We start from the raw sequence: 22,005 nt of genomic DNA on the forward strand, positions 1-22,005 counted from the left end.
GATTCTTTTTTTTTTAGTCCAAACAAAAAATACATTGATTGGGCAGTCCGCCTGCAAAAACATGGTGCCAAGTTAATTTAGTTTAATGAGCCGAGCGCTTGTCACCTTCACCGAGTACTTGGTACAACCCATCGAGCACTCGGCATGGTTACTGAGCACTCATCAAATTGTCATTGTGTGCTTGAAAATTATTATTTTCAGACAATGACAATCATTGTTATTGTGCGACGCTATTTAAATTGCAAAAACATCTTATAAATTGTCATACACACAATTTGTTCATTAAAAAAAAAAAATCTCACCGAGTGTTTGTTGCAAAAAATACAAAACAAAATAAAGTGAGATTTGTTTGTACTAAGTGGACATATTCATCATTTAAATTTTTTAAGTGTGGGTATTTGAATTTGAGATTTTTTAAAAAAAGATTATTGGTTTTTTCGGAACGTCTACATCACTTTTTTTTTTTTTAACTAATTTATTTTCAACCTCAGCAGTCAGTGCTCAGAAGGGTGGGACTCGTAATTTAAAACAAACTGATGGGTTGTTATAAATACAGCTCTGCCTTTTAAATCTTATCCTGGCCTATAAATACAAAAGACAAAAACGAAGCCCCTACTCTTGGCGAAAGAAATCTAGGGTTCGGAACTGTGAGTCTTCGTCTTCCTCTTGCTCAGGTGCGCCTCTCTCTATCTGTCTCTGTTTATCTTCCGTTCATCAGCTACTAAAGTTTGGGCCTTTCTTCTTTGCCAATCATATTTATCTCCCATCAGTCTCAACTTTTAATTTTCCCGATTTCTCCTGCCAAATTGATGATTTCTAGGATCCAGAAAAAAAAAAAAGATCAAAGTTTTGCAATTTTTCATTTTGTGTGTAGTTGGGGTTGGTTCTGCTTGGATTGGCCATGGTGATACTTAGATATGTTTGAATTATGTATATAAAACATCTAGGTTGCCTTTGGGTATATAGAACTGAATTTGTTCTTTGTTTTTTGGTTAGTTTTATCTGGGACAACATATGCATTCTCTTGTATGAAAATCTCTGAAGTTTTCGTGGTGTAGTTTCAAATTTTGATATACTTTTCCTCATTTTATGTAAGCAAAACAAAGTATGTGTTTTTCTAAATTTTGTTTCCACCAAGAATAATCTGGAACATTGTTACGAAGCCAAACAACTTCTTACCATATCTTATCTATTTTCTAACATAGATAGCTTCTTTATGTATATTTACCTCTGTGCATGGTATTAGATGCTTTTTTTTTTTTCTTAATTTCAATTTTAACATGACTTTTTGAATATGTTATTTGCATATGTATGCTTTTAGAAGTTTGAATAATGGGTATGATTCTGCTCAAGGACAACTCCCATTTGTTTTGCAGGTAAAATGCCTCGACATGATGACCGCCATGGTGGTACACGGCTTTATGTTGGTCGCTTGTCTTCACGGACTAGATCACGTGAACTTGAAGACGTGTTCAGCAGATATGGAAGGTAATAGGAATGATTTATATCAGTTTTAGGAGATTTCTAGTGCTTTTGTGCAGGGTGAGATTTCAATCTGCATGAAAAAGGACTAGAGCTTACTTTGATTTTTTAGCATGATTCAAGCAAGGGGTTTATTTGAAGAGTTTCACCATTAAATAGAATATATGTGGCTCCGTCCTTTTGTTATTCCGTTACTGCTTGCCAAGTCCATACCTTTATTACATTCATGCAGAATTCCTTAGGACTCATTGGGACTTCTAATTGCATTAAATAATAAAAATAATTGAGGAAATCTGTTTGTGCGTATAGTCATCTGTGTCTGTCTCTCTGCAATACATGATTAAAATGAAACATATATTTTTTGTTCCTATAACTGCTTAGGGTTTATGGCCTTCTACTTTATGTTGTGGATTATTGGTCAGTGGTGGTTGTCCAATTTTAAGAATAAGGTTAGGAGACAATGAAACCTTTGCCAAGCCATTCTTTGTGCTTGACATAAGTGTGCAATTCTACTATCTTTGTGAGAACGTTTCACCCCTCCACGTGTCCCTTTGGTTTAACTTCAATGATCTTGTTGAAGGTTTCTTGGCTTTTGCCAAACCTGGAGGTCTTGGTGAGAGGTCCAATTGGTGGATTTGGCGAGTCTTTCTATAATATTATTGCGTTTTTTTATGGAAATGGCAACAATCTCAAAGTGGTGTTTAGTTCATCTGTGAGGGGCGAAGTATCATCCCTTTGATGCTTGTGTCATGATGGCCTTACTGTTTCTGGAACCCGTTTACGCAGAGTACGTGATGTGGATATGAAGCGCGACTTTGCCTTTGTTGTATGTTTTTCTATACCTTGATCCTCTCTCTCTCTCTCTCTCTCTCTCACTCCCCCCCCCCCCCCCTCTTCTCACACTTGCACACAGACACATGCACATGCATGTGCTCAGCAATTCTTTAATTGATAATTGTGGTTCATAATCTTTTTTTCTTTCATTGCGAATTTTATCCTCTTGTTCTTCATTCTGGATCTAAAAACAGGAATTTAGTGACCCCCGGGATGCTGATGATGCAAGATATAGCCTGAATGGCCGGGATGTTGATGGGAGCCGTTTAATTGTGGAATTTGCCAGGGGGGTATGTTTTATGGATTATATTATTTCAAGGCTAGTTTTAGCATTTTTGTTTCTCCCTTCCTCCCTCCCTTTCTCTTTCCCTCCATCTTTCATGCTCCCACACCTTGTTTCTCATATTGTAAGTTATCCCTTTAAATTTGGCAGCAAATTTTATTAATTAATTGATGGATGTCTGGCTTGCATTCAGGCACCACGTGGTCCTGGTGGATCTCGTGAGTATCTTGGGAGAGGGCCTCCTCCTGGATCAGGACGCTGTTTCAATTGTGGACTTGATGGGCACTGGGCTCGAGATTGCAAAGCTGGGGACTGGAAGAATAAGTGTTATCGCTGTGGGGATCGAGGTCACATTGAAAGAAATTGTCAGAATAGTCCAAAGAAAACCAAGTTTGCTCTCTCTCTCTCTCTCTCTCTCTCTCTCTCTCTCTCTCTCTCTCTCTCTCTCTCTCTGTGCCTTTTGACATTTTACAGATCTGGTTATTTACTTTGAAAAATACTTTTTGTGCAGACGTGGCCGGAGTCTCTCACGCTCACCAAGCCCAAGGCGAGGAAGAAGTCGAAGCCGTAGCTACAGCAGGGGTCGTAGTTACAGGTTTATCATAATCCCTATTCTCATGAGACTTATTACTGTTTGCCTTTTGACCTGTGCCTATTTTAGGGAAGTCATTTAAGTGAATCCTTTGTGGGAGTAGTGAATTTGCAAGATTTCATGGTACATTTGACCTAGGAATGTGGTTGTACTGGCCTGCATAATTCTTGTTCAAGACTCTGTTATAAACATTTTTCTCTTTTTAATGCGCAGTCAATCCAGATCACCTGTGAGGAGGGAAAGGAGTGTTGAGAGAAGATCAAGGAGTCCTCAGGACAGTCGGAGCCCTAAGCGCCGTAGAGCTTCTTCGCCTCCATCTAAGGGGAGGAAGCATGATCGAACACCTGAAGGGAAGAGCCCACAAGAGCGGGGCAGCCTCTCTCCACAGGATCGCAGATCTGATTATAGTAGGAGTCCCAGGGGAAAGAGCAGAAGCCCTGCTGATGATGCTGAAGTGGACAACAATGGGGCTAGGAGGTATAGAAGCCCTGCTGAAGAAAATGGCCACAGCCGCAGCCGTAGCCCAAGCCCCATCCGTAAAGGCGACAGGAGCCCTGTTGAAGATGATGAAGATAACCATGGTTCTCCAAGAGGCAGTGAATCAGCTTAAATGCAGTTTGATTGATTACATGCTGGTTTTACTCAAACTTTAGTGTGACAATTTCTTGCTTTAATGGAGCCTTAATCTTCTTGTCTTAGTTTTGAATTTTCCAAATCTATTTTCAGATTAAGAATTGCTGTGACCAATTAATAGATGATTTATGAATGGGATCAGGCATTTTTCAGTGTGATTTATTTATTAGAATTTCTGATGCAATCGTGAACGCATATTAGTTTGTGGTTGATTGATCTGCGATCCAATTTGTGCATATGTATGCTGGGGTTGCCATTTCTACATGATTGTTTTACCAACTACACCGTCTCTTGTTTTCCACTCCCCGTTTATATTTGAACCAAAAGCTGTGAAGAGCTACTTGCTAGGAACCGCAGGGAACGCCACACCCGATGTTAACATAAGATGTTCGCTTTTCCTGGTGCCATTATCCCTGTAGGGATTATAACTTCACAACCCTTGATCGAGTTGGTGAAAATTAATTCTCACAACTGATTAAATGCTCTTACAGTACGCTTCGTGAAAACTTCACCTCTCATGTATTCACAACCACAAAAGAAATTGGTGAAGTCATCAGTAGTACGTCCTGTTTAAATTTGAATATGGGAGGTGGAAGAGTGCAAGAGTATGAAGTTTGGATTGGAATGACTATAATTAAAATGATGGATACCAGACATCATGATCCTTTTCATTAGAACTTGGAAGATAATGTTGCTCCTAATTAAAATGTAATCAAATCCTGCTCATATATGTAGGAAATCTTCTCCCTCAACTCTATCAAATAGAATATGGATGGGATAAATTAGAGGCAGAACAGTTTTCACATAACAATCCCATCAAGGGAAGCCAAACGTTTCGAGTACTTGTGCCAAAAATGTTTCCAACTGGAACATCGATCATTGGCATAAGCACATACATAGACAATGAATATACAAAGACATTATTTTCGGATTCTTAACAAAATAACAAGGCCTAGATGGCTAAACTCTACCACTGAGAATCCATTCCGAAATGCGACCCGAATTGAAGGAGTACACTCACCAAGTCCTCGACCGTGAGAACAAGGGCTTCGACATCATCGTCCGCTAAAACAGAATATTTTGATACGGGTAATTTGGCAGCACCGGAGAAGGGACGAGATACCAAATGTTCCAAATGTTCTAGTTCTTCTTCTCCGTAGCATTCTAGTGGACCACACGAACCTTTGTGGACACCATCCTTTATTTTGGATACACGTCCGTGCACGATGAACAGCAATTTCAATGGTTCCCCCATTTCAATTATATCTTCACCTGGACGGTATGTCTTGGGCTTAAGCTTCTCAGACATTGCTTTCAATACTTGTTCACCCATATTTTGAAGCCCTGACACCTTGGGTAGATAAATGATTTAAGAAGAATAAAGAGAAAATTAGAAATCTAACATTAAGTAACATCATAGCATTATACTAGTTAATTTGGATATCAATGAGAATTAATGTTTATTTTTCAAAGAATTAAAGTCTTGTTATATATGGTCAGGCTACTAAATAAATTATATGGGTTTAATTGGATGTGTCTTAAAGCTAATGCTTTCTTGATGGAGAAAGGACCTTACCCGCTTAAGCCTAGCCAACGGCGTACGTTTGTTGATATATGTTTGAAGATCGTCGGGAAGAATAGAGATGATATGATTCACATCACCAGGTCTGTCTTCTTTAAGTTCTTGTTCTACCGTCTGCATGATCTCCTCCTTCACAAAACTAGGGATGCCATTTTTGGATAACCAATCTTTAATCTCTAGTTCTTTCTTTTTCTTCTTCTTTTCCTTGCGGCTTTGGTTCTCTAAGCTTGCGATTTTCAACTGCATAGATGTTGTGGTTTTCAACTGCATATACATCTATTTCACAAGTAGGTTCAGTTCGTTAGTTCTAAAATCTACGAGGGTTGGGCTTTAAATGGAATAATGCATGGTTTAAAATAAAGGAAAATGAATTTCAACAAGGCTTAATTAGTTTAGTTTCAAAACAATTAAAGAATATCTAACAAAAGACTATGAAAATCATGAACCGAAGGGTTTGAAGATGTTGCAAGAGGACTAGAGTCCGAATCCCCCTTTCCTAGATAAAAAAGAAAGATGTTGATAAGGGACCACGACTTTAGTAGCTAGACATTTGATTCATTCACCTTTCTAAACGTAGAATATAAAATCAGTGCATTATCAATTCTATAATGCACCAAATAAACGTATTAGTGGACAAAGTATGATCAAGCTGCTATGATCATGAACAATAGAAGATGAAAACAAAGACTTTTACATTTCGATTTTTTAGTATTTCTAGTGATTAATTAGCAAGTAATAACGATTAATTTGTCTTCCCAAATTCAGAAATCAGCCAACATACATAGATACTACTCAAATGAGAAAAAGAAATGTTGAGGAGGAGGAGCTCTAAGCTTAAGGGGAATATTTTATGTAAAAGACTCAGCACCAACCTGCAAATTTCCAATGAGATAACTAAATAGTAGCAAGCCAGTTATGGAAATTGAAACCACAAAGAGGTTTTCCCAAGTATCAATGCTGGGCTGGAGGTTTTGGCCAAAAGAACTGCAAAATGAAGCAATAGATATACAATATCTGAAGTTATTAATTTGATGTAGAAAATCTACAACTATTTCTTTATGTAATATCATCATGATATGGTTGAACAAATGCGCAATGACGTACGTTTCAAACTCAAGAGTGTTCAAAAAACTTAATTAGATAGCATGTTTATTGATGACTTTCTTTGGGCTGGTAATCAGAATACAATTTTCTTATTTTTAGCAAACACTGTTGATCAGTGAAATTGTTTTGTTGATTTTTGTTTTTGACTTTTTAGTTAAAGCTCAATATGCAATATCAAAGGGTTCACATGTAGCGACAAAAAAAAGGGTTCACATGTACAAACCTTAGATTTCGGAGGCCCCACCAGAAACAGTTTGAAAACTTTTGAGGAAAATTTGTTGACCCCAATAAGCCAGACTGAAGGATATTAAGATATATACCAAAATCGAAGAGGGTTGCATTTGGTAAATTTATAGGGCATAAATCATTTATAAATGTGAGATTTCTAAAGGTACGATGATCATGACAATCAAATGTACTAGGTTCACATTCATTGTGATTTCGACAAGCATAGAGCCAACAAGTTGTAATTTGTTGAAAAGCAAAAAAATACCAAATGGCTCCGAGTACCTAAAAAATTAATAAATTAATTAATTATATTGAACTTTAAGAATATTTTGAAAAATATGACAATAAATAAAATGCAACTTTACTTAATGGAGAAAATTAAATGATGTGTATTTTCATATAATATATGAAAGCTTAAAAATTTATTAAATGAATATTGTCCAAGAGTAAAAATAAGAGTTAATTATACTTACACTCATAAAGTTTATCGTCTTTTCATATATATTTTCTAGGGTTTCAAAAATTACACATACACTTTTTGAAGTTTCAAAACTGTTTCATATAACCTCCTAAAGTGAGACAAAAAATAATAAAAAAATATGTAAAAAAGCATGCTAAGGGATGAAATGACCTAATAAGATTACTCAAGGTGTAAGGTCCAACCTCAATAGAAATATACATTTTTTTGTTTATTTATTATTTTCTCTTGCAGGAAGTTTGAAACCTCAGTCCGTATGTGTAATTTTGAAACTACATAGAGTATATGTAAAAAGATAATAAACTTTAGGGAGTATAAATGTAATTAACTCTTAAAAATAAATTATGATAAAAAATTGAAACTTACATGACTAGCGAAGATGTATAGAAAGAAATTGAGTAAACCTTTCACCCATACTCGAGTGTCAACCTTAGAAGTCTCTTCAAGTTTCTTGCTTTCCTTAGTAGTCTTTTTAAGTTCCTCGCATGATAGGTAAATACGAAGAAAACGTGGCACATATTGCAACATAACAAGAAAGTTCAAAACCTTCTTTGCAATCAAAGACCTTGACGAGCTCCTCATTTTTGAAAAGAAAATGAGAACCGCTACCTGCACATTACAGTGTTTATATATAGCAATAATTGAATCTAATTATAAATCGTGACAAAAAACAAATATTAATTAATTGGATCATTTAAAATATTGATCGGCCTTGTCCTTATTTCATACATAGTAATGCTACACTTATTATATTATTATACTATAATTTCATACCACCTTATATGACATTTATACATTTGACACTAAAATAAAAAAAAAAAAAAAAAAAAGATTGAAATACTCTGTCCAATAAAATAATGACATATAAAGTGAGATACAAATGTTAAAAAAAAAAAAAAATTGGGACAATAAGCATTATTCTTTCACTTATTATATCACATGCCATTTAGCCAAATTAGTCCATCTTGTTGACGCATAATGATTTGCAGCCACTATATATGAAGAATTCATATGCTTTTACAGTAGAATTTTTATCCTAACAAGGCAATGCATTTCACAAAAGGAATAGAGAAATTGGGAAAACAATTGTGAAGAAATCTAGGCATGACATGGAGCACGTGCTTAATTCGTCTAACACACGTACGTGAATTTATTTTAAAATTGTGAAATTTTAGACATCTATTCCAAAACTAATTAACAATAAAAGTAATAGTCTAAGACCTTTATAAATTACTATGTAAAGTTATAATTTTTTAACGTGGAACAACACGTACTCCACATTCTCTCAAATTAACTATAAAAATTAAGGACTGATCTCTTACATGTGGAAGGGGAAGAACAGCTAAAATGTCGACTAGGATCGATGTACTTCCTGAACGAAATCCTGAGTGCTTAGATCTATAAATTTGAAAAATGATATCCACTATATAAAAAAGATCTATGACTGATCGGGAGAAAAGAGCTGCTATCTTCATGTTTCTGTCCAACTTCATGCACTTCATATCCTCATTAATAATTGGAATGTAGAGAAATAGAGGATCCAGCAAAACAGAAAATAAACATGATACTATAAATATCATATTCCAATATGAACCCTGAGGATCAAGAATTCCCTTCATTGTAGTGCCTGAACTTGAAGCAGGACTCCTGGACAAGACACAACAAGCATAAAATTGCGCCTATCAGAATCAGCAGATAGAAAAACAATATATATTAAGGAGGCAATGAAGCTGTGGCTAGACTAGTAGTAATATAACGGTATTAGAGTTGAAGAAACTAACCTTGATAGAGAGAGAGAGAGAGAGAGAGAGAGAGAGAGAGAGAGAGAGAGAGAGAGAGAGAGAGAGGGAGGATGACGAAGAGATAAGAAAAAAATCTGGAGATGGAGACTACGGCCTTGTGATAACTGATAACTTGATAAGATGATAAGAATAAGAATATTAAAGGCTGGTGGTCTACGTATGTCTAGTCTTAACTCTTAAGTCTACGGGGGAAAGGAAAAGGAAGGAAAAAAAAGAAGGAAAAAAAAAGGAAAAGAAAAAAGGAGAAAAAAAAGAAGGAAAAAAAAAAGAAAAGAAAAAAGGGAAAAAGAAAAGAAAAAAGGAAAAAAAAAAAAGAAGGAAAAAAAAAAAAAAAAGAAAAAAGGAAAAAAACAGAAAAAAAAGGGAAAGAAATAATAAAAAAGAGAAAAAAATTAAAAGGTTTAGGGTTGATTGGAGTTTGAGGCATTTGGGCAATTGTAAAGAAAAAAAATGGTTTTGAATTTTTTTTGACCATTTTGAAGTTTCGTTTAGTTATTTTTAAACCCTAAATCAATAAACTTTAATATATTTTTATATAAAAAATAATTAAAAATACCATAAAGGGCCTAAATCCTAATATCATATACCATATCCTAAACAATATAGAGTATAGATTATAAAATATATAGGGTTTAATGTATAGATTATAGAGTATAAATAATATACTAATTTTATTTATTCATTATACTAATTTTATTTAACAGTATTTGTCTCCAGCGCATTATATTCATCTTATATCACATGAAGCCTACTATATATATAATTAGTTTCTTCAATGTTTTTTATCAATTGAGTAGATAACAAGGGTTTAAATTTCGAAGTTTTCGGCGAAATTTCGCCGAAAATTTCGTTTTTTAGGGGTTCCGAAATTTTAACACGGATTCGACTAAATTTCGGAAAATTTCGGCGAAATATTCGAAATTTCAAGCGAAATTTCGAATGCCCCAACAGCCAAATTTTTTTAATTTCAGAGAAATTTCGTCGAAATTTCACTCACAAGTAGATAATATGTTAAATAAACATATGGTAAAGTTTCATTCAAAATTTCCGTATTTTGATAGTAATTTCCATCGTTTCCATCTAATTTTTGTCGAAATTTAAAAATCTTCGAAATTTTCGTCGAAATTTTCTCGAAACCCGAAATTTTATTCCTTGCTCTAGATACTTCTTTTGCAGTAGGTCAACATTATATATATAGTTTATTATTTTTATAAAGTGTAGTACTATTTAGTGTCATAAAAGCATTTTAATAATTGAAAGGATTGGCTAGCTAAAAAAACGGTGAAATTAGTATTGACAATAACTTGTAGTCTTGACTCTTGACTTCCCAAGTCTTTTAATTTGTAACTTGTAGTCTTGACTTCCCAAGTGAATTTGGGCTAATTGACAAGAAGGAGCAAGCTCCACTCCATGAGCTTTTAGAATCCGAATCTCGATCATTGTTCCTTACTGAACAGGGATTTGCATACCCCATTAGGGATACATAGTTAAATTAAAATAAATTCTGATCACAAAAAAACAAAATTTGTTCGGTTGCTTATTGATTAAGAAAAATTTTTTTAATGTATTCGATACACCACTATGTAGTGTAAGTAATTTATCGTATAAGAGTATTATTATATGTTATATTTATATTAATAAGTTATAATATTAATAACATTCATTCATATTATGATACGTTGAATTAATTATACCATATAATGATGTATATATTACACAAAATAATTTATCATCGACTAAGATCAATCTACATACTGTACATGCAAATTGCTATTTGATTATAAAATATTTTGTTGACCAAAACATAGTTTTTGTAGATACTTATTTTGCAGTAGGTCGACCTTTTATATATATTTAATCATTTTTATAAAGTGTAGTACTATATAGTGTCATAAAAGCATTTTAATAATTGACAGGGTTGGCTAGCTAAAAAAACGGTGAAATTAGTATTGACAATAACTTGTGGAGTCCATCTTTTAATTTGTAATAAATCAGGCAGGTAAGATTTGAATAACATAATTAGTCGATTGCTAATTTTATTAAAATACCATCTTATCCCTCCAAAATATCTAATGACTATAATTCATCTTATCCATTATTCTCTTTCAATTTCCTCTCCATAGGACCATAACCCTAGCTTCCAATCTCATATTCCTAATTCATCTTTCATCTCCTCTTTCAATTTCTTAAGTTTTAACTTTTAATTTTTTTTTATATCTATTTGCATTACATGTTATTTACTTATTTATTTAATTTTTCTATCTTCAACACAATTGAGTTCGCCTTGAGTTTTTCTTATCTACTTCCATTCTGTTTGGGTCGCTGACCTTGGTATGATTAAGTATGCCAGTTATTCAAGAAATTGACTCTTATATCTAATGCTGTGTTTTTAGAAAAAAAAAATTACTTTTACAAGGAAGCCATAAGAGTTGAAGTGCCATCATCAGGTCTTTAGTTTGTTTTTCGCTTCCATTTTTGGGGCTTTTGCCTTTCTTTTACTCTTCATATGCTCTCTCCAAGATTCATATGCTCCAACATCGATCACCGTATTCTCCGATACAATCACATTTGCCGCTGCCGCCAACTACGTCTTATTCGTGGTCGCTATCACACTCACCGCTGCCGAAGATGCTTTACACACACCGTCGTAAAATTGAGCTGTGTCGCCAATTTCTTCGTCGCAATATTGGAAACTGTTTCGCTCTGCTCCACTTAATTAATCTCATATTCATGCACTATCACACATAAATACATGGCCAAAATACATTTTTGGTCTTTATACTTTAACGAAGTTTCCACTTTAGTTCAGTTCTTTCAATTCAATTTTGACAATTTTAATTTCGTACTTTCATTATGTTTACAATTAAGTCTAAATAGTTAACTCAATTTATTTTTTAGACGCAAATATGATGTGGCAATGTATATGAATGAATATTTTAGATATTTCATAATTAATACGGTCTAAATAAATAATTTAAAAAATTAAATAAAATATAATTAAGAAAGAAATTAAGAAAAAACAAAAACTTAAATAATTAAGAAACGGACATGTGGTTCTTTTGAATTGATCGAGCAGATTGTGGCAGAAGAGTTTGGGGTGCTTCCTGGAATGGATTCTATTTTTTGCGCATTAGCACTTGAGAGGCATGTAGGATTCTTTAGGGATGTGGCCCAAATAAACCACAAGAAAGATAAATTTGACATAATAATATATGATGGAAAGAGCTCTGAGGAAATGCTAGGGATAATAAGTGCAGCCCGTAAAGCAAGGTCAAGGGAGTTGATTAATTTCCACGCACAAACACTAGCTATATATACTCTTTCACATTCATTTGTTGATATATATTCACGTACAGGCCGTACTTGATATATCTGCGGAAAGTGGCTGAGAAAACTGATCTTGGGAGGCTGAGTCGATATCTGAACGGGGAAAAGGGTAGAGAAGTATGGAACAGTCTGGTAAAAATGTTGGAGGTAAGTAAATAGTATCATCCCTAGCCTATATATACATTCTGTGATGCTGCATTAATTGGTTGGTAGTTTTGATTATATATGTACTGCATGTGGTGCATGTAGAGATGGTCGTCTGCTTTCTCAAATCCTGACAAATTTGGGTGCTTCCTAGTGATGGACCCACACAACCCAGCATCTGTTACATCTGCATTACGTTATTGGGGTTCCACAATCCTAGCTGGTGCACAGGTTTCTGGAGCGTTTGCTATTGCTTCACCAAATGGGAATACAAAACAATCACTCAATGAAAAATTTTTACCCTTGCCTTTTGCTTTCATTCCGCATCTCTCCTTGGCTAAACCCCCTCCTCGAGATTGGACTAAAATCATGAACAACACTGCCGGTGAAGAAGCACGAAAAATTCTTTTGAATAATACAAATACCTCCAGTATGCCCGCCGAAGAAAGAAAATCATTAGACTTTAATCCAGACCAAAAAACACTAACTCTTCTCATGCCAGGTTTTGAGGAGTCAGAGATCAGGCTAAACAAAGTATGCTTAATTAGTTCTTATATATATATGTGTGTGTGTGTGTCTTTTGTTATATATAGACCTAATCATTTCTGACTTTTGACGTGCACATTTTTGGGTATATATCTCACAAAATGCAGCGTAGTGGAGAATTCAAGTTGTTTGTGGAAGCAGGGGATCAAAGACGTGTATTTTATCTGCCCTCTGAAGCTCATGAGCAAGTTCGAGATGTCAAGTATGAAAAAAATAAGCTTGTAATCAAAGTGCAATAGTAAAATCAAATTCTTGTAACTTCATCTATTCATAATCACTTGGGATATCTCTTTGAGAGAGAGACAGATTAAGCAAGCAGGCATTTATTTATATTCCATTATAATTTCAATAAAGGTAATCTTGTTTTCTTATCAAGGCATAAGCATGCTATGATTATATTCTGTTCCGATGTTCGTCACTTATTAATTGAAATAGGCTTGCACAGCCGAGTTATATATAGTAAATGCCTTCATGCTCTCTGCATCGAATCCTCCGACAAAGTGGAAACAGTTCCCAATTATAGCATATTTAATTTTGCCACATTAGATTGAGGCACAGATACAAAAGTTTGAAGCCCAAATATTTTCCCCATTACGAATATCATATTCCACTTGGCCGGGAAGGAGTACTGTCCCCTCAGGATCAAGAATTTTCTCTAGTATTTGCCATTTTCCTTGTGCTGTCTCCGAGTTTAAGTCTGGATTACTGGGTAAGACAAGACAAAACAAAAAGAAAATTGCGCCTATCAGAATCAGATTGAAGAAACAATTAAGGAGTAATTGAAGCTATGGCATGACTAGTAATCCTATGGTGACTCAACTCATTTAATTCACACAAAAGAGGAAAATATCTAGAATTAACGAAAAAAGTTCAGCCACTGCAGTGTTTGAACGGCCTCTGAAGATACAAATTATTTAAAAAAAGAAAGAAAACAAATTAATTAGTCTATGACCAACAGGTCGACAACTCTGTCTTCGTTACCAAGTCATCCTTAATAATTTACAAATTTAAGACGAAACAATGCTCTGAGTCGGTGAAAAATAATAATAAATCCCATGGGAGTGTGTTAACATGCAAATTGCTATCTGATTAAAACTTCATAATTGTGATTGCCTTGGACAATTCAATCAAACTTCTACACTTTCTATTTGAGAAAGATTTTACTACATTATTTTGAAAATTGGGTTTAGCTCCATTAATCACACATGCCAATTAATTACCATACAGTCAGTCAACAAGGAATCATGATGATCAGTGGTTCTCTGTTGCCAACACCACTTATCTCTACACATGTCATCTGTCATGTGGAGTAATTGATGAGATTAAAAATCCATAAAGATTTTTAACACTAGTCAATATATAGTCGCACATCTCCTATGTCCACCGTTAGATCAAATTAATGGATAAGATTAAAAATCCATAAAGATTTCGACTGATTTTAATACTTAAAAAAATCATTATCTTCCCGCGTACTTTAGCCTCAAAAGCTTTGCTCCCTTCCACAGCTCCTCCACACCTTCTCTCTCGGGCTATGCATTTTGCAATGAAAAAAAAAAATGATGGGGCTTTCTATTGTCAAATAAGCACAGACGTTTAAAATATTCTTCTTGCGATCCAGTTAAGTCGAGCATCGATCGCTTAGGTGACACTAGTGTTATCAAGTGATAAAATAATCATAAATTTTTTGTTTTTGATGAAAGAACAATCATTAATAGTGTGCATGAAATTATTTTATTTTTTCTTTAGACTTATGCACTATTTTTTTGTATTAATTTATTAATATATCACAAGTAATGTATAAAAAAGGGTGACGATTTTAACACTCTAATTTTGTACGTTTACACTCTTCTTTATTTTTATGCCTTGATAATTGAGTAAATAAATGAAGAAAAATAAAATAGAGGAGTGCAAGTGTACAAAATAGGACTGAGAAAATCGCTACCCTTAAAAAAAAGGCTATATAATGATAATGTAACGGTTATAGTAATATAAGTTACCGAGCATTTAAATTGTCATCTAGCGTTCATGAAATTTGAATTTAAGAATTTCACAAAAACAAGATCCGGCATCACCACTAGACTGTATTGACAATGCTTAAACTAGACTGAATGATTATTGACAATGCTTAATTTTAAGTTTTTTGCTAAGCACACTTAATTTTAAGTTAGAACTTAGAACGCATTTATGCTAAAAAACAAAATTCACGCATTTTGTAAGTGGACCGTTTAGAATGCAAGGCTTTCCATTTCGGGCCAAAAAAACGGAAAGGACTAGCTTTTAATAGTCAACGAGTACCGCAAACTTAGAACCGCTAGCTATTTCAGGTAAAATATACAACACAAGGAACACATTGGTTTATCCACTGCTAATATATCTCAAACTAACAAATGTATTATGTATCTTATTCTTGCTTTTATTGGAACGTGAAACTGATGCTGCACTTCTCCAGACTAACATTAAGGTACAGGTAGGAAAGCTACTTCAATTTCTATCAAATAAATTAAATAAATGTAGAATATGTTTAGGTCAACAACTTGACAATAAAACTTAATTTTGCATATATATATGTTTCAAATTTCCCCAGAGCAATACCAAGTTAAGGCAAGAGAAATTGTACAAGGCAAGTTGTTCTGCCGAAATTTGCGGTACTTTCATCAGAAAAGGATTTATGTACAGGGAGCACAGGGCAGTAACAGTTACAAGGCCCAGTACAAAGAACATTGTGAACTTCAATAACTTAGCAGGCCAGAAGATGTCGATTTATGATATATATGCCTTCACTAGATCTGTGTAGTTGCAGACCAAACCTGTCCTTGGACAAATAATTTTACCATCATTCTTCTTGGCCATTTCTTCAAGAGCCTGCCAAAACATAAAACGAGGTAAGACTTCAACACTAATTAACCATGATCATCTAATACTAGCTAGCACAATGCATGTGAATTAACCTTAGTGCTGTAGACATAGCCATTGGGCAAGACTTGTGGTGGGTTCTCTGTATCCATTAATTCCTTAGTTATGTAGCAAACAAGCTTCGAGTGATGCTGCTTAGAATAAGGTAATGGCAGGGCTAGTTTCCGGAAACCCTCCTGTGATAGTGGGTCCTCCTTTGTGCAATCATCTTCATAACAGTATCTGAATCAGGTCAAGGAAAGAGAATATATCTGAATACAATTAGCAGCTGAAACGCATACAAACACCTGCATAAAGGATTAAAGGCGACTGAGAAGTGCCCAACTCAATGACCACCTATATGATCACCCAACCATTGTTGGATTACAACTTACAACCGTTGAGTTAGCACAAAATGGCAGACAATACTATATTTTGTGAAAAATTCCTTCACTTCAATGTTTTCACAACCAAAAAATAAATATGCAAGTTAGCAGTCAAATTTCCATCATTTTTAACACATAAGTTTGAGCAGAAACTACAAGAACTACATATCAGATGAATAATTGGTAATGGATACGGAGTTTTCAGAGCAGACAAGCCTGCTTGCAGATAAATATTCAACAAAGGCTCAAGCGTCATGCCATATAACTTGCAGAATTCCTGTTTGAATTGGTCGACCAGGTAGTCCCATTGCTTTGGCTCAAATAACACCTGGAAAGTATAACCAACCAAAGAACAAAATGAAATTTTACAAAGCATGATGAAGTATATACAATAAATTTATCCATGAAGAAGAATTCCCTGGGAGAAACAGTTCACCTTGTATGTAGCACATTCAGTAGTACTCTTATAAGCTACTGTTACAAAGACCCGCTGCAATTCTTTCATATGGGTGGTTCCCCATGGTGCAAGGTATTTCTGAGCATATGTGATAGCTCTCAAGTTATTTTCAGCTCGTACCAACTCTATGAACTCTTGAAGCCTCAGCTGAAACTCGAATTTGCTCTGCCATCAATAAAAACATTCAGCATCAAAAGCTAATACTATGTTTTAGATGTTGCAGTAACTGCACCACATCTAAAATATACAGCATTATAATTTAGAATGGAGAGTTTCTTTAATAAATCAAACAAGAAAAAGAAACCACCCCCCCACCCCCCCCCCCAAAAAAAAAAAAAAAAAACAAAAACAAACATAGAAGAAGACATTTGTTAGTTTCAACTTTCTAGACATGTAATCAATTCAGGTATAACTTCATGAGTAGTTAATCAGAAATCTAGTAGAATCAACATACATGCGGAAGCCATGCAGCTATCATAACAGCAAAATGACTAAGATGCAGCTATCATTATGAGGGATCTTCACAACTACATAGCAGCAAAATGACTAAGATTCTATGAAAGAAAGGTAATTCTTTTTATTTTCATTTCCTGTTATGTAGTCCAAGTATGCAGAAAGCATGCAATAGAAAGCCCTAACTAGAGCAAATAGCCCCTTCCAATTAGGACATCAAAAATGGTAAGAAGATAATAACAAGTTAAATTTCAGATGAACCAAAGAGCCAGGAAAGAAATGATTAAAGAATCACCATCTTTAGCTTATGCAGAGGATATTCATTTGCTAATGCCTTTCAGAAACAAGCAACATAACAGATAATTCTACTCCTACAAGAATGAACAAATAATTTTACAGACAAAATAATAGTATTAGAAAACTCATCTAACCCAGCAATTAATAAAAATCCAGAGAAAAGTGACTACAAACCTTGGATTTCTTTAACCTTGACTTGTTCTCAGCACACCAGGCTAGGGCAGGACCTACCTCCTTATTCTGAAGAGCCTCAATAACCTTTTTCGCTTCTTGAAAAACATCAATATCAACAAGATCCTGGCACATAAAAGATTAATCAAGTTTCCAATACGTACAATATGGGAAAATTAGTACCCAAAGAAAACAAGAATTGTAACATGCTAGTAAACCTTGGCAGATCTTCCAAGGAGAGAAGGCCGATATCCACTATTTATTTCTACTTATGCTTACTCCTTAAATCTTATACTTGAAATGAGACTCGACCTATTCATCATGAAATCAATAAGATGCTATGTTTCACTCATATAACTTTGTGAAACTTAAACAACACGTAATCCTGGAAAAATGGAGCAAGGAGACTCTCCTACTTTCACTCTTTTTCTTTTTCTTTCATGAAACCTCCTTGGCCAAACTATAATTTCACTGAATAATTCCCTAATTGATGTCAATAAGATAATGTCCACCCATTGTTAGAAAAGTTCCTCTTCAAATTGTAATGTAGCGTGCACTATTGGTTGACGATCATGATCAAAACAGAAGTGTTTGATTCCCGTAAATATGATAACAGTGTCATCCTTTCAAAGTACCTCAAGCCCAATAATACACCCAAGGTCCCAAACTACAACAATTCATGATATTCGATCTCCGTTGCATAAAGAACAACAACTATGTTATGGCAACTAATCAGGGACAAGAAAACAAAACTACCTGAATATTTCTGCTTTCCGCCAGCTTCAATGCAGTGTCATAATAAGACATCCGCAACATGTAGTCCACAAGGATCCGATTCAAGCGCATGTTATTCCACTCAGACAAACTCTCCACATCTGCTGATTCTAAATGATCAATCCGAGCCCGGCACCTCTGCGCCTGCAAGTGCTCTGTCCTACTCCCCTCTTCCAACTACACATCAATAAATATACAAATTCCAATCATAAATTGCCAAATTCAATTACTCAATGATAAATACCAGTAAAATAAAACCCACTTAAATCCTCTAAATCCTTAAAGCACACATACCCAATCATAATTAGCTCAAACCCAATTCAGATCGAGGAATTTCAACAATTCAACACTCAAGGTCACTCATTTTCCAATTACCCTCTAAACTCTTGAATTCATCGAATTCAAAACAATAAATGAACAAGCCTCCTTTGTGCAATCATCTTCATAACAGTACAATTCAGATACTGTTGATTCTAAGAAAAAAGAGCTAGGGTTTATAAATGCAATACCTTTCTTTTAAGCCCCTGCAACCTGGAGACGAGGGAACTGAGGTGATTAACGGCGTCGTCACGCAACATGTCGTTTTGGTCGGCGGCTTCGGCGACGCCGGAGATGACGGCGGACATCTCTTTCTCGACGGCGCGGTGGTTGGATCGGATCGTCTTCTTGTAGTGCTCGAAAGGGACTCTGAGGAACTGGTGCTCGAGCTTCAGGGAGTCTGAGAGGTGACTCAGTTTTGAGGACGGAGGAGGGGCTGCGGCGGTTGGGCCTGCTGGGCCTGGGCTTGGGCCTGCTGTGGTGGCGCTGCCGTTGGGAAGGGCATCCATTTCCATTGGGGAGGAGAGAGAAAGAGCCATAGAGAGAGAGAGAGAGAGAGAGAGAGAGAGAGAGAGAGAGAGAGAGAGAGAGAGAGAATGATTGGAGATTCGAGTGTGGGAGTTGAGAACGACAGAGAGATAAGAGTGCGGGCAAAGGGAGATAGGGGAAAAGAAAATAGAAGGTTGATTACGGCGAAACAAGTCTGTGGCCTGTGGGGAGGTAAAAACGACGGCGTGTCGTTTCGTTGAAGAGACACTGATATTCTCATTTATTTTTTTCTTTTTACAATATAGTTTCATAATTGAAACTATTCATTTTTAGATCACTTTTAACATATTATTTTTAAATAAAATTAATTAAATCGAAAATCATTTAGTTATTATGTAACTGTAATCAAATAAGCATATGATTTTTGTAACAGTTAGATTTACCGTTTGTTTATTTGATAATTGTTACACAATTAAATTATTTCTAATTTAGTTGATTTTTTGTAGAGATAATCTTCAAATTATAATCTAAAAAATGAATGATTTTGATCGTGAGACTATACTGCAGAATGAGACAAATAAAGGAAAAGGTAGATATCATTTCCTTTCCTTAAAAAAGAAAAGAAATATAAGAGCAAATTATACCAATCTTTTCTAAGAATTGTGTAATTAACATTTGTTTAAACATAGAAATAACGTTTTTCTAATAGATTCAAAATTATGATTATGATATTATTAAGAATATTAATTTATATAATAAGCTTTTTAAACTCAGTTATGAAAGTTTAATAAATAAAAAAGTGTCGGTTGAATTCTCAAAAAAGAGTTGAAAATTGATAACAAGTGAAAAGTAAAAATCATTTGATAACATGTAAAATAATCAACACTCTTTTATTTAAAAAATGGGATAAGATTCAAGCTCTTCGTATACCGTTTAACTATATAATTACAATTACGCAAATATATATGTAATATGGTGTCTCAACTTTGAAGTTAAATATATATTTATGACTATGCAATATGATCGTTGTCAGTGGCCCAAAAAAAAAAATGATCGTTGTCAAATCACAAAGATCCACTTATAAATTACTCAATTAGATTACGAGGAGGCATATATTAGTGTATAAACAAATCTTTAGTATAAATCAACGTTCGTAGAATGCTAGTTTCAATTAATCAATTGTCATTTGTAACACTTTAGAAGCCAATTAAGCTTTTATTTTATTTGTCTATTGTCTTGTCATATTCGCATGAAATGCTAAATTTATTCTTTTCGCATTACACGCTCTTAAGAATGATATCATTATGAACAATTGTCTTAGCCCAAAAATCATATGAGTGATGTAAACTTTATACAGATGTCAAATTGATTGCGAAAACCTGCAATTGTGAATTACTCAAATCGCCTACGAGTGTGCTTAATTGCTGCTAATACAACTGTATATTTAAGTACCTGTTAAAAAAAATCATAAAATTAAATGGTCTAAATCTCCTATTTATTACATTAAAACTATATGTTTCAACATGAATATATAGTTTCTATACAAAAAAGAAAAAAAAAGTATATATGTGTGTTAATAACTGAATCAATTAAAAACAAAACAAAAAAGCTGAAAACTTGATGGTGCATAATGGCTTGCCTAAAATAGATTATTAGATTTATGTTGAGGACATTGAGGTTGATATCATGTGTGTCCACTTTGTTTGCTTTGTAGAGATCATCATGGAGACATGGTGTGATGTGAAAAAGGCTAAATGACCCAATTGATTAATGCTTATGCATCATGAGTTCATGACCTATAAAAAAGGAACGTACCCGCCATAGAGTTTTTGGGATGGATGAGGGCCCACAAAAGAAAAATATGATATAAGGCTTTTGAATCTAATTTGAGCCATTTTGGCCCATTTCCATATGTTTCAGTCTTCATGGACTTTTTTTTTTTTTCAATCTTATTTAACAAAAACAAATGTTAATGTCATACTTCGATGCCGGCGTTCTACTTTAGGCTCACTTTGATACAATAATGGATTGATTTTTTTGTTTTTTTATGAAATGAAATGAAGCGATTTTTTTTTTGATAAACCAAAAATGGATTGATTTTGAAGTTATACCAATACTAATATATTTTATACATATGATACCCTTAGTTGGCAAATAATACTAGTTTTTAAATAAGAATAGAATACGGAATTGTAATCTTGAATTTTACATTTGATGTGCATGAGAAAATTGTAAGCTTGTCTTATTTCTACAAAAGAAATTTGAGAGCCAAACTCTTACAATCAATGTAGAGGTGAAATGCTTTGATATTAGAGTTATAAGCCCCAAGAAAATATAAGATATTTAAATGGAATGACTTTGGATTGTTATAAATATTGTCGAAATTGACCTACTCTATTTCGTAAATCGTTAATATGTTGTACACTTAGAATTATAATTTAGTAAATTTCAAGATGAAACTTTCATATTTTGAAAATCACAGTATATTGGCCAATTCATTGAAATTGTTAAGACCTTTTAAATTCCGACAAACCAAAGGTCCTTTGAATTGTTGTTAAACAAACAAATTGACTCTAATATAACCTCATGTAAGCCAAAATTAATTATTATATATTTATACTCGATGAGAAATATTTGATAACCGTATAAAATTTGAACATATTATATTGTTAAATATATATATTTTTTATCAAATATTGTCAAATAGTTTTGATATGTTCCCAATGTCACACA

At 34.1% G+C, this 22,005-nt stretch overlaps 4 protein-coding genes across 5 annotated transcripts; 2 read left to right on the forward strand and 2 right to left on the reverse strand.

Moving 5' to 3' along the window:
- Nucleotides 1–598: 598 nt before the first annotated feature.
- Nucleotides 599–3,986, forward strand: LOC147290142 (serine/arginine-rich splicing factor RS2Z32-like). The gene is made up of 7 exons (XM_086235437.1): nucleotides 599–674; nucleotides 1,377–1,488; nucleotides 2,269–2,308; nucleotides 2,511–2,606; nucleotides 2,793–2,989; nucleotides 3,111–3,194; nucleotides 3,405–3,986. Exons 2-7 carry the CDS (start codon nucleotides 1,382–1,384, stop codon nucleotides 3,799–3,801), a joined length of 921 nt encoding a protein of 306 aa, XP_086091563.1. The 5' UTR covers nucleotides 599–674; nucleotides 1,377–1,381; the 3' UTR covers nucleotides 3,802–3,986.
- A 643-nt stretch (nucleotides 3,987–4,629) lies between these two features.
- Nucleotides 4,630–9,082, reverse strand: LOC147290143 (cyclic nucleotide-gated ion channel 1-like). Of its 2 annotated transcripts, XM_086238306.1 has the most exons (7): nucleotides 8,998–9,082; nucleotides 8,539–8,863; nucleotides 7,583–7,825; nucleotides 6,734–7,020; nucleotides 6,279–6,390; nucleotides 5,401–5,682; nucleotides 4,630–5,175 (listed from the first exon to the last, which is right to left on the reverse strand). In XM_086238306.1, exons 2-7 carry the CDS (start codon nucleotides 8,833–8,835, stop codon nucleotides 4,792–4,794), a joined length of 1,605 nt encoding a protein of 534 aa, XP_086094432.1. In that variant the 5' UTR covers nucleotides 8,836–8,863; nucleotides 8,998–9,082; the 3' UTR covers nucleotides 4,630–4,791. The 2 variants fall into 2 exon arrangements, with proteins under 2 accessions (XP_086094432.1, XP_086094430.1); XM_086238304.1 differs by lacking the exon at nucleotides 8,998–9,082 and having other exon boundaries at nucleotides 8,539–8,947.
- Nucleotides 9,083–11,935: 2,853 nt separating this feature from the next.
- On the forward strand, nucleotides 11,936–13,274 carry LOC147290144 (ATPase GET3D, chloroplastic-like). The gene is made up of 5 exons (XM_086235780.1): nucleotides 11,936–11,977; nucleotides 12,059–12,288; nucleotides 12,375–12,492; nucleotides 12,595–13,023; nucleotides 13,143–13,274. The coding sequence occupies exons 1-5, from the start codon at nucleotides 11,936–11,938 to the stop codon at nucleotides 13,272–13,274; spliced, it is 951 nt and encodes a 316-aa protein (XP_086091906.1).
- A 2,295-nt stretch (nucleotides 13,275–15,569) lies between these two features.
- Nucleotides 15,570–19,416, reverse strand: LOC147290145 (LisH/CRA/RING-U-box domains-containing protein). Its single transcript, XM_086237103.1, has 7 exons — nucleotides 18,975–19,416; nucleotides 18,448–18,642; nucleotides 17,695–17,817; nucleotides 16,750–16,935; nucleotides 16,508–16,641; nucleotides 15,984–16,170; nucleotides 15,570–15,897 (listed from the first exon to the last, which is right to left on the reverse strand). Exons 1-7 carry the CDS (start codon nucleotides 19,320–19,322, stop codon nucleotides 15,796–15,798), a joined length of 1,275 nt encoding a protein of 424 aa, XP_086093229.1. The 5' UTR covers nucleotides 19,323–19,416; the 3' UTR covers nucleotides 15,570–15,795.
- Between the last annotated feature and the right edge of the window lie 2,589 nt (nucleotides 19,417–22,005).

The sequence above is a fragment of the Dryas octopetala genome, chromosome 3 (assembly GCF_963921425.1).
Source record: "Dryas octopetala chromosome 3, drDryOcto1.1, whole genome shotgun sequence".
NCBI lineage: Eukaryota > Viridiplantae > Streptophyta > Magnoliopsida > Rosales > Rosaceae > Dryas > Dryas octopetala.

Bases quoted from the DNA above. Each gene is read 5' to 3' on its own strand.
- LOC147290142 (XM_086235437.1), top strand. From the start codon at position 1,382: ATGCCTCGACATGATGACCGCCATGGTGGTACACGGCTTTATGTTGGT. The intron at 2,607-2,792 runs GTATGTTTTATG...GCTTGCATTCAG, and splicing joins TTGTGGAATTTGCCAGGGGG to GCACCACGTGGTCCTGGTGG. The intron at 2,990-3,110 runs GTTTGCTCTCTC...CTTTTTGTGCAG, and splicing joins AATAGTCCAAAGAAAACCAA to ACGTGGCCGGAGTCTCTCAC.
- LOC147290143 (XM_086238306.1), bottom strand. From the start codon at position 8,835: ATGAAGGGAATTCTTGATCCTCAGGGTTCATATTGGAATATGATATTT. The intron at 7,826-8,538 runs GTAAGAGATCAG...TGTAATGTGCAG, and splicing joins CTGTTCTTCCCCTTCCACAT to GTAGCGGTTCTCATTTTCTT. The intron at 5,176-5,400 runs GTAAGGTCCTTT...TATCTACCCAAG, and splicing joins CGTTGGCTAGGCTTAAGCGG to GTGTCAGGGCTTCAAAATAT.
- LOC147290144 (XM_086235780.1), top strand. From the start codon at position 11,936: ATGTATATGAATGAATATTTTAGATATTTCATAATTAATACG. The intron at 12,493-12,594 runs GTAAGTAAATAG...TGGTGCATGTAG, and splicing joins GTCTGGTAAAAATGTTGGAG to AGATGGTCGTCTGCTTTCTC. The intron at 13,024-13,142 runs GTATGCTTAATT...CACAAAATGCAG, and splicing joins CAGAGATCAGGCTAAACAAA to CGTAGTGGAGAATTCAAGTT.
- LOC147290145 (XM_086237103.1), bottom strand. From the start codon at position 19,322: ATGGCTCTTTCTCTCTCCTCCCCAATGGAAATGGATGCCCTTCCCAAC. The intron at 18,643-18,974 runs GTATTGCATTTA...ATTGATGTGTAG, and splicing joins TGCAGGGGCTTAAAAGAAAG to TTGGAAGAGGGGAGTAGGAC. The intron at 16,642-16,749 runs GTGAACTGTTTC...TATACTTTCCAG, and splicing joins CTGAATGTGCTACATACAAG to GTGTTATTTGAGCCAAAGCA.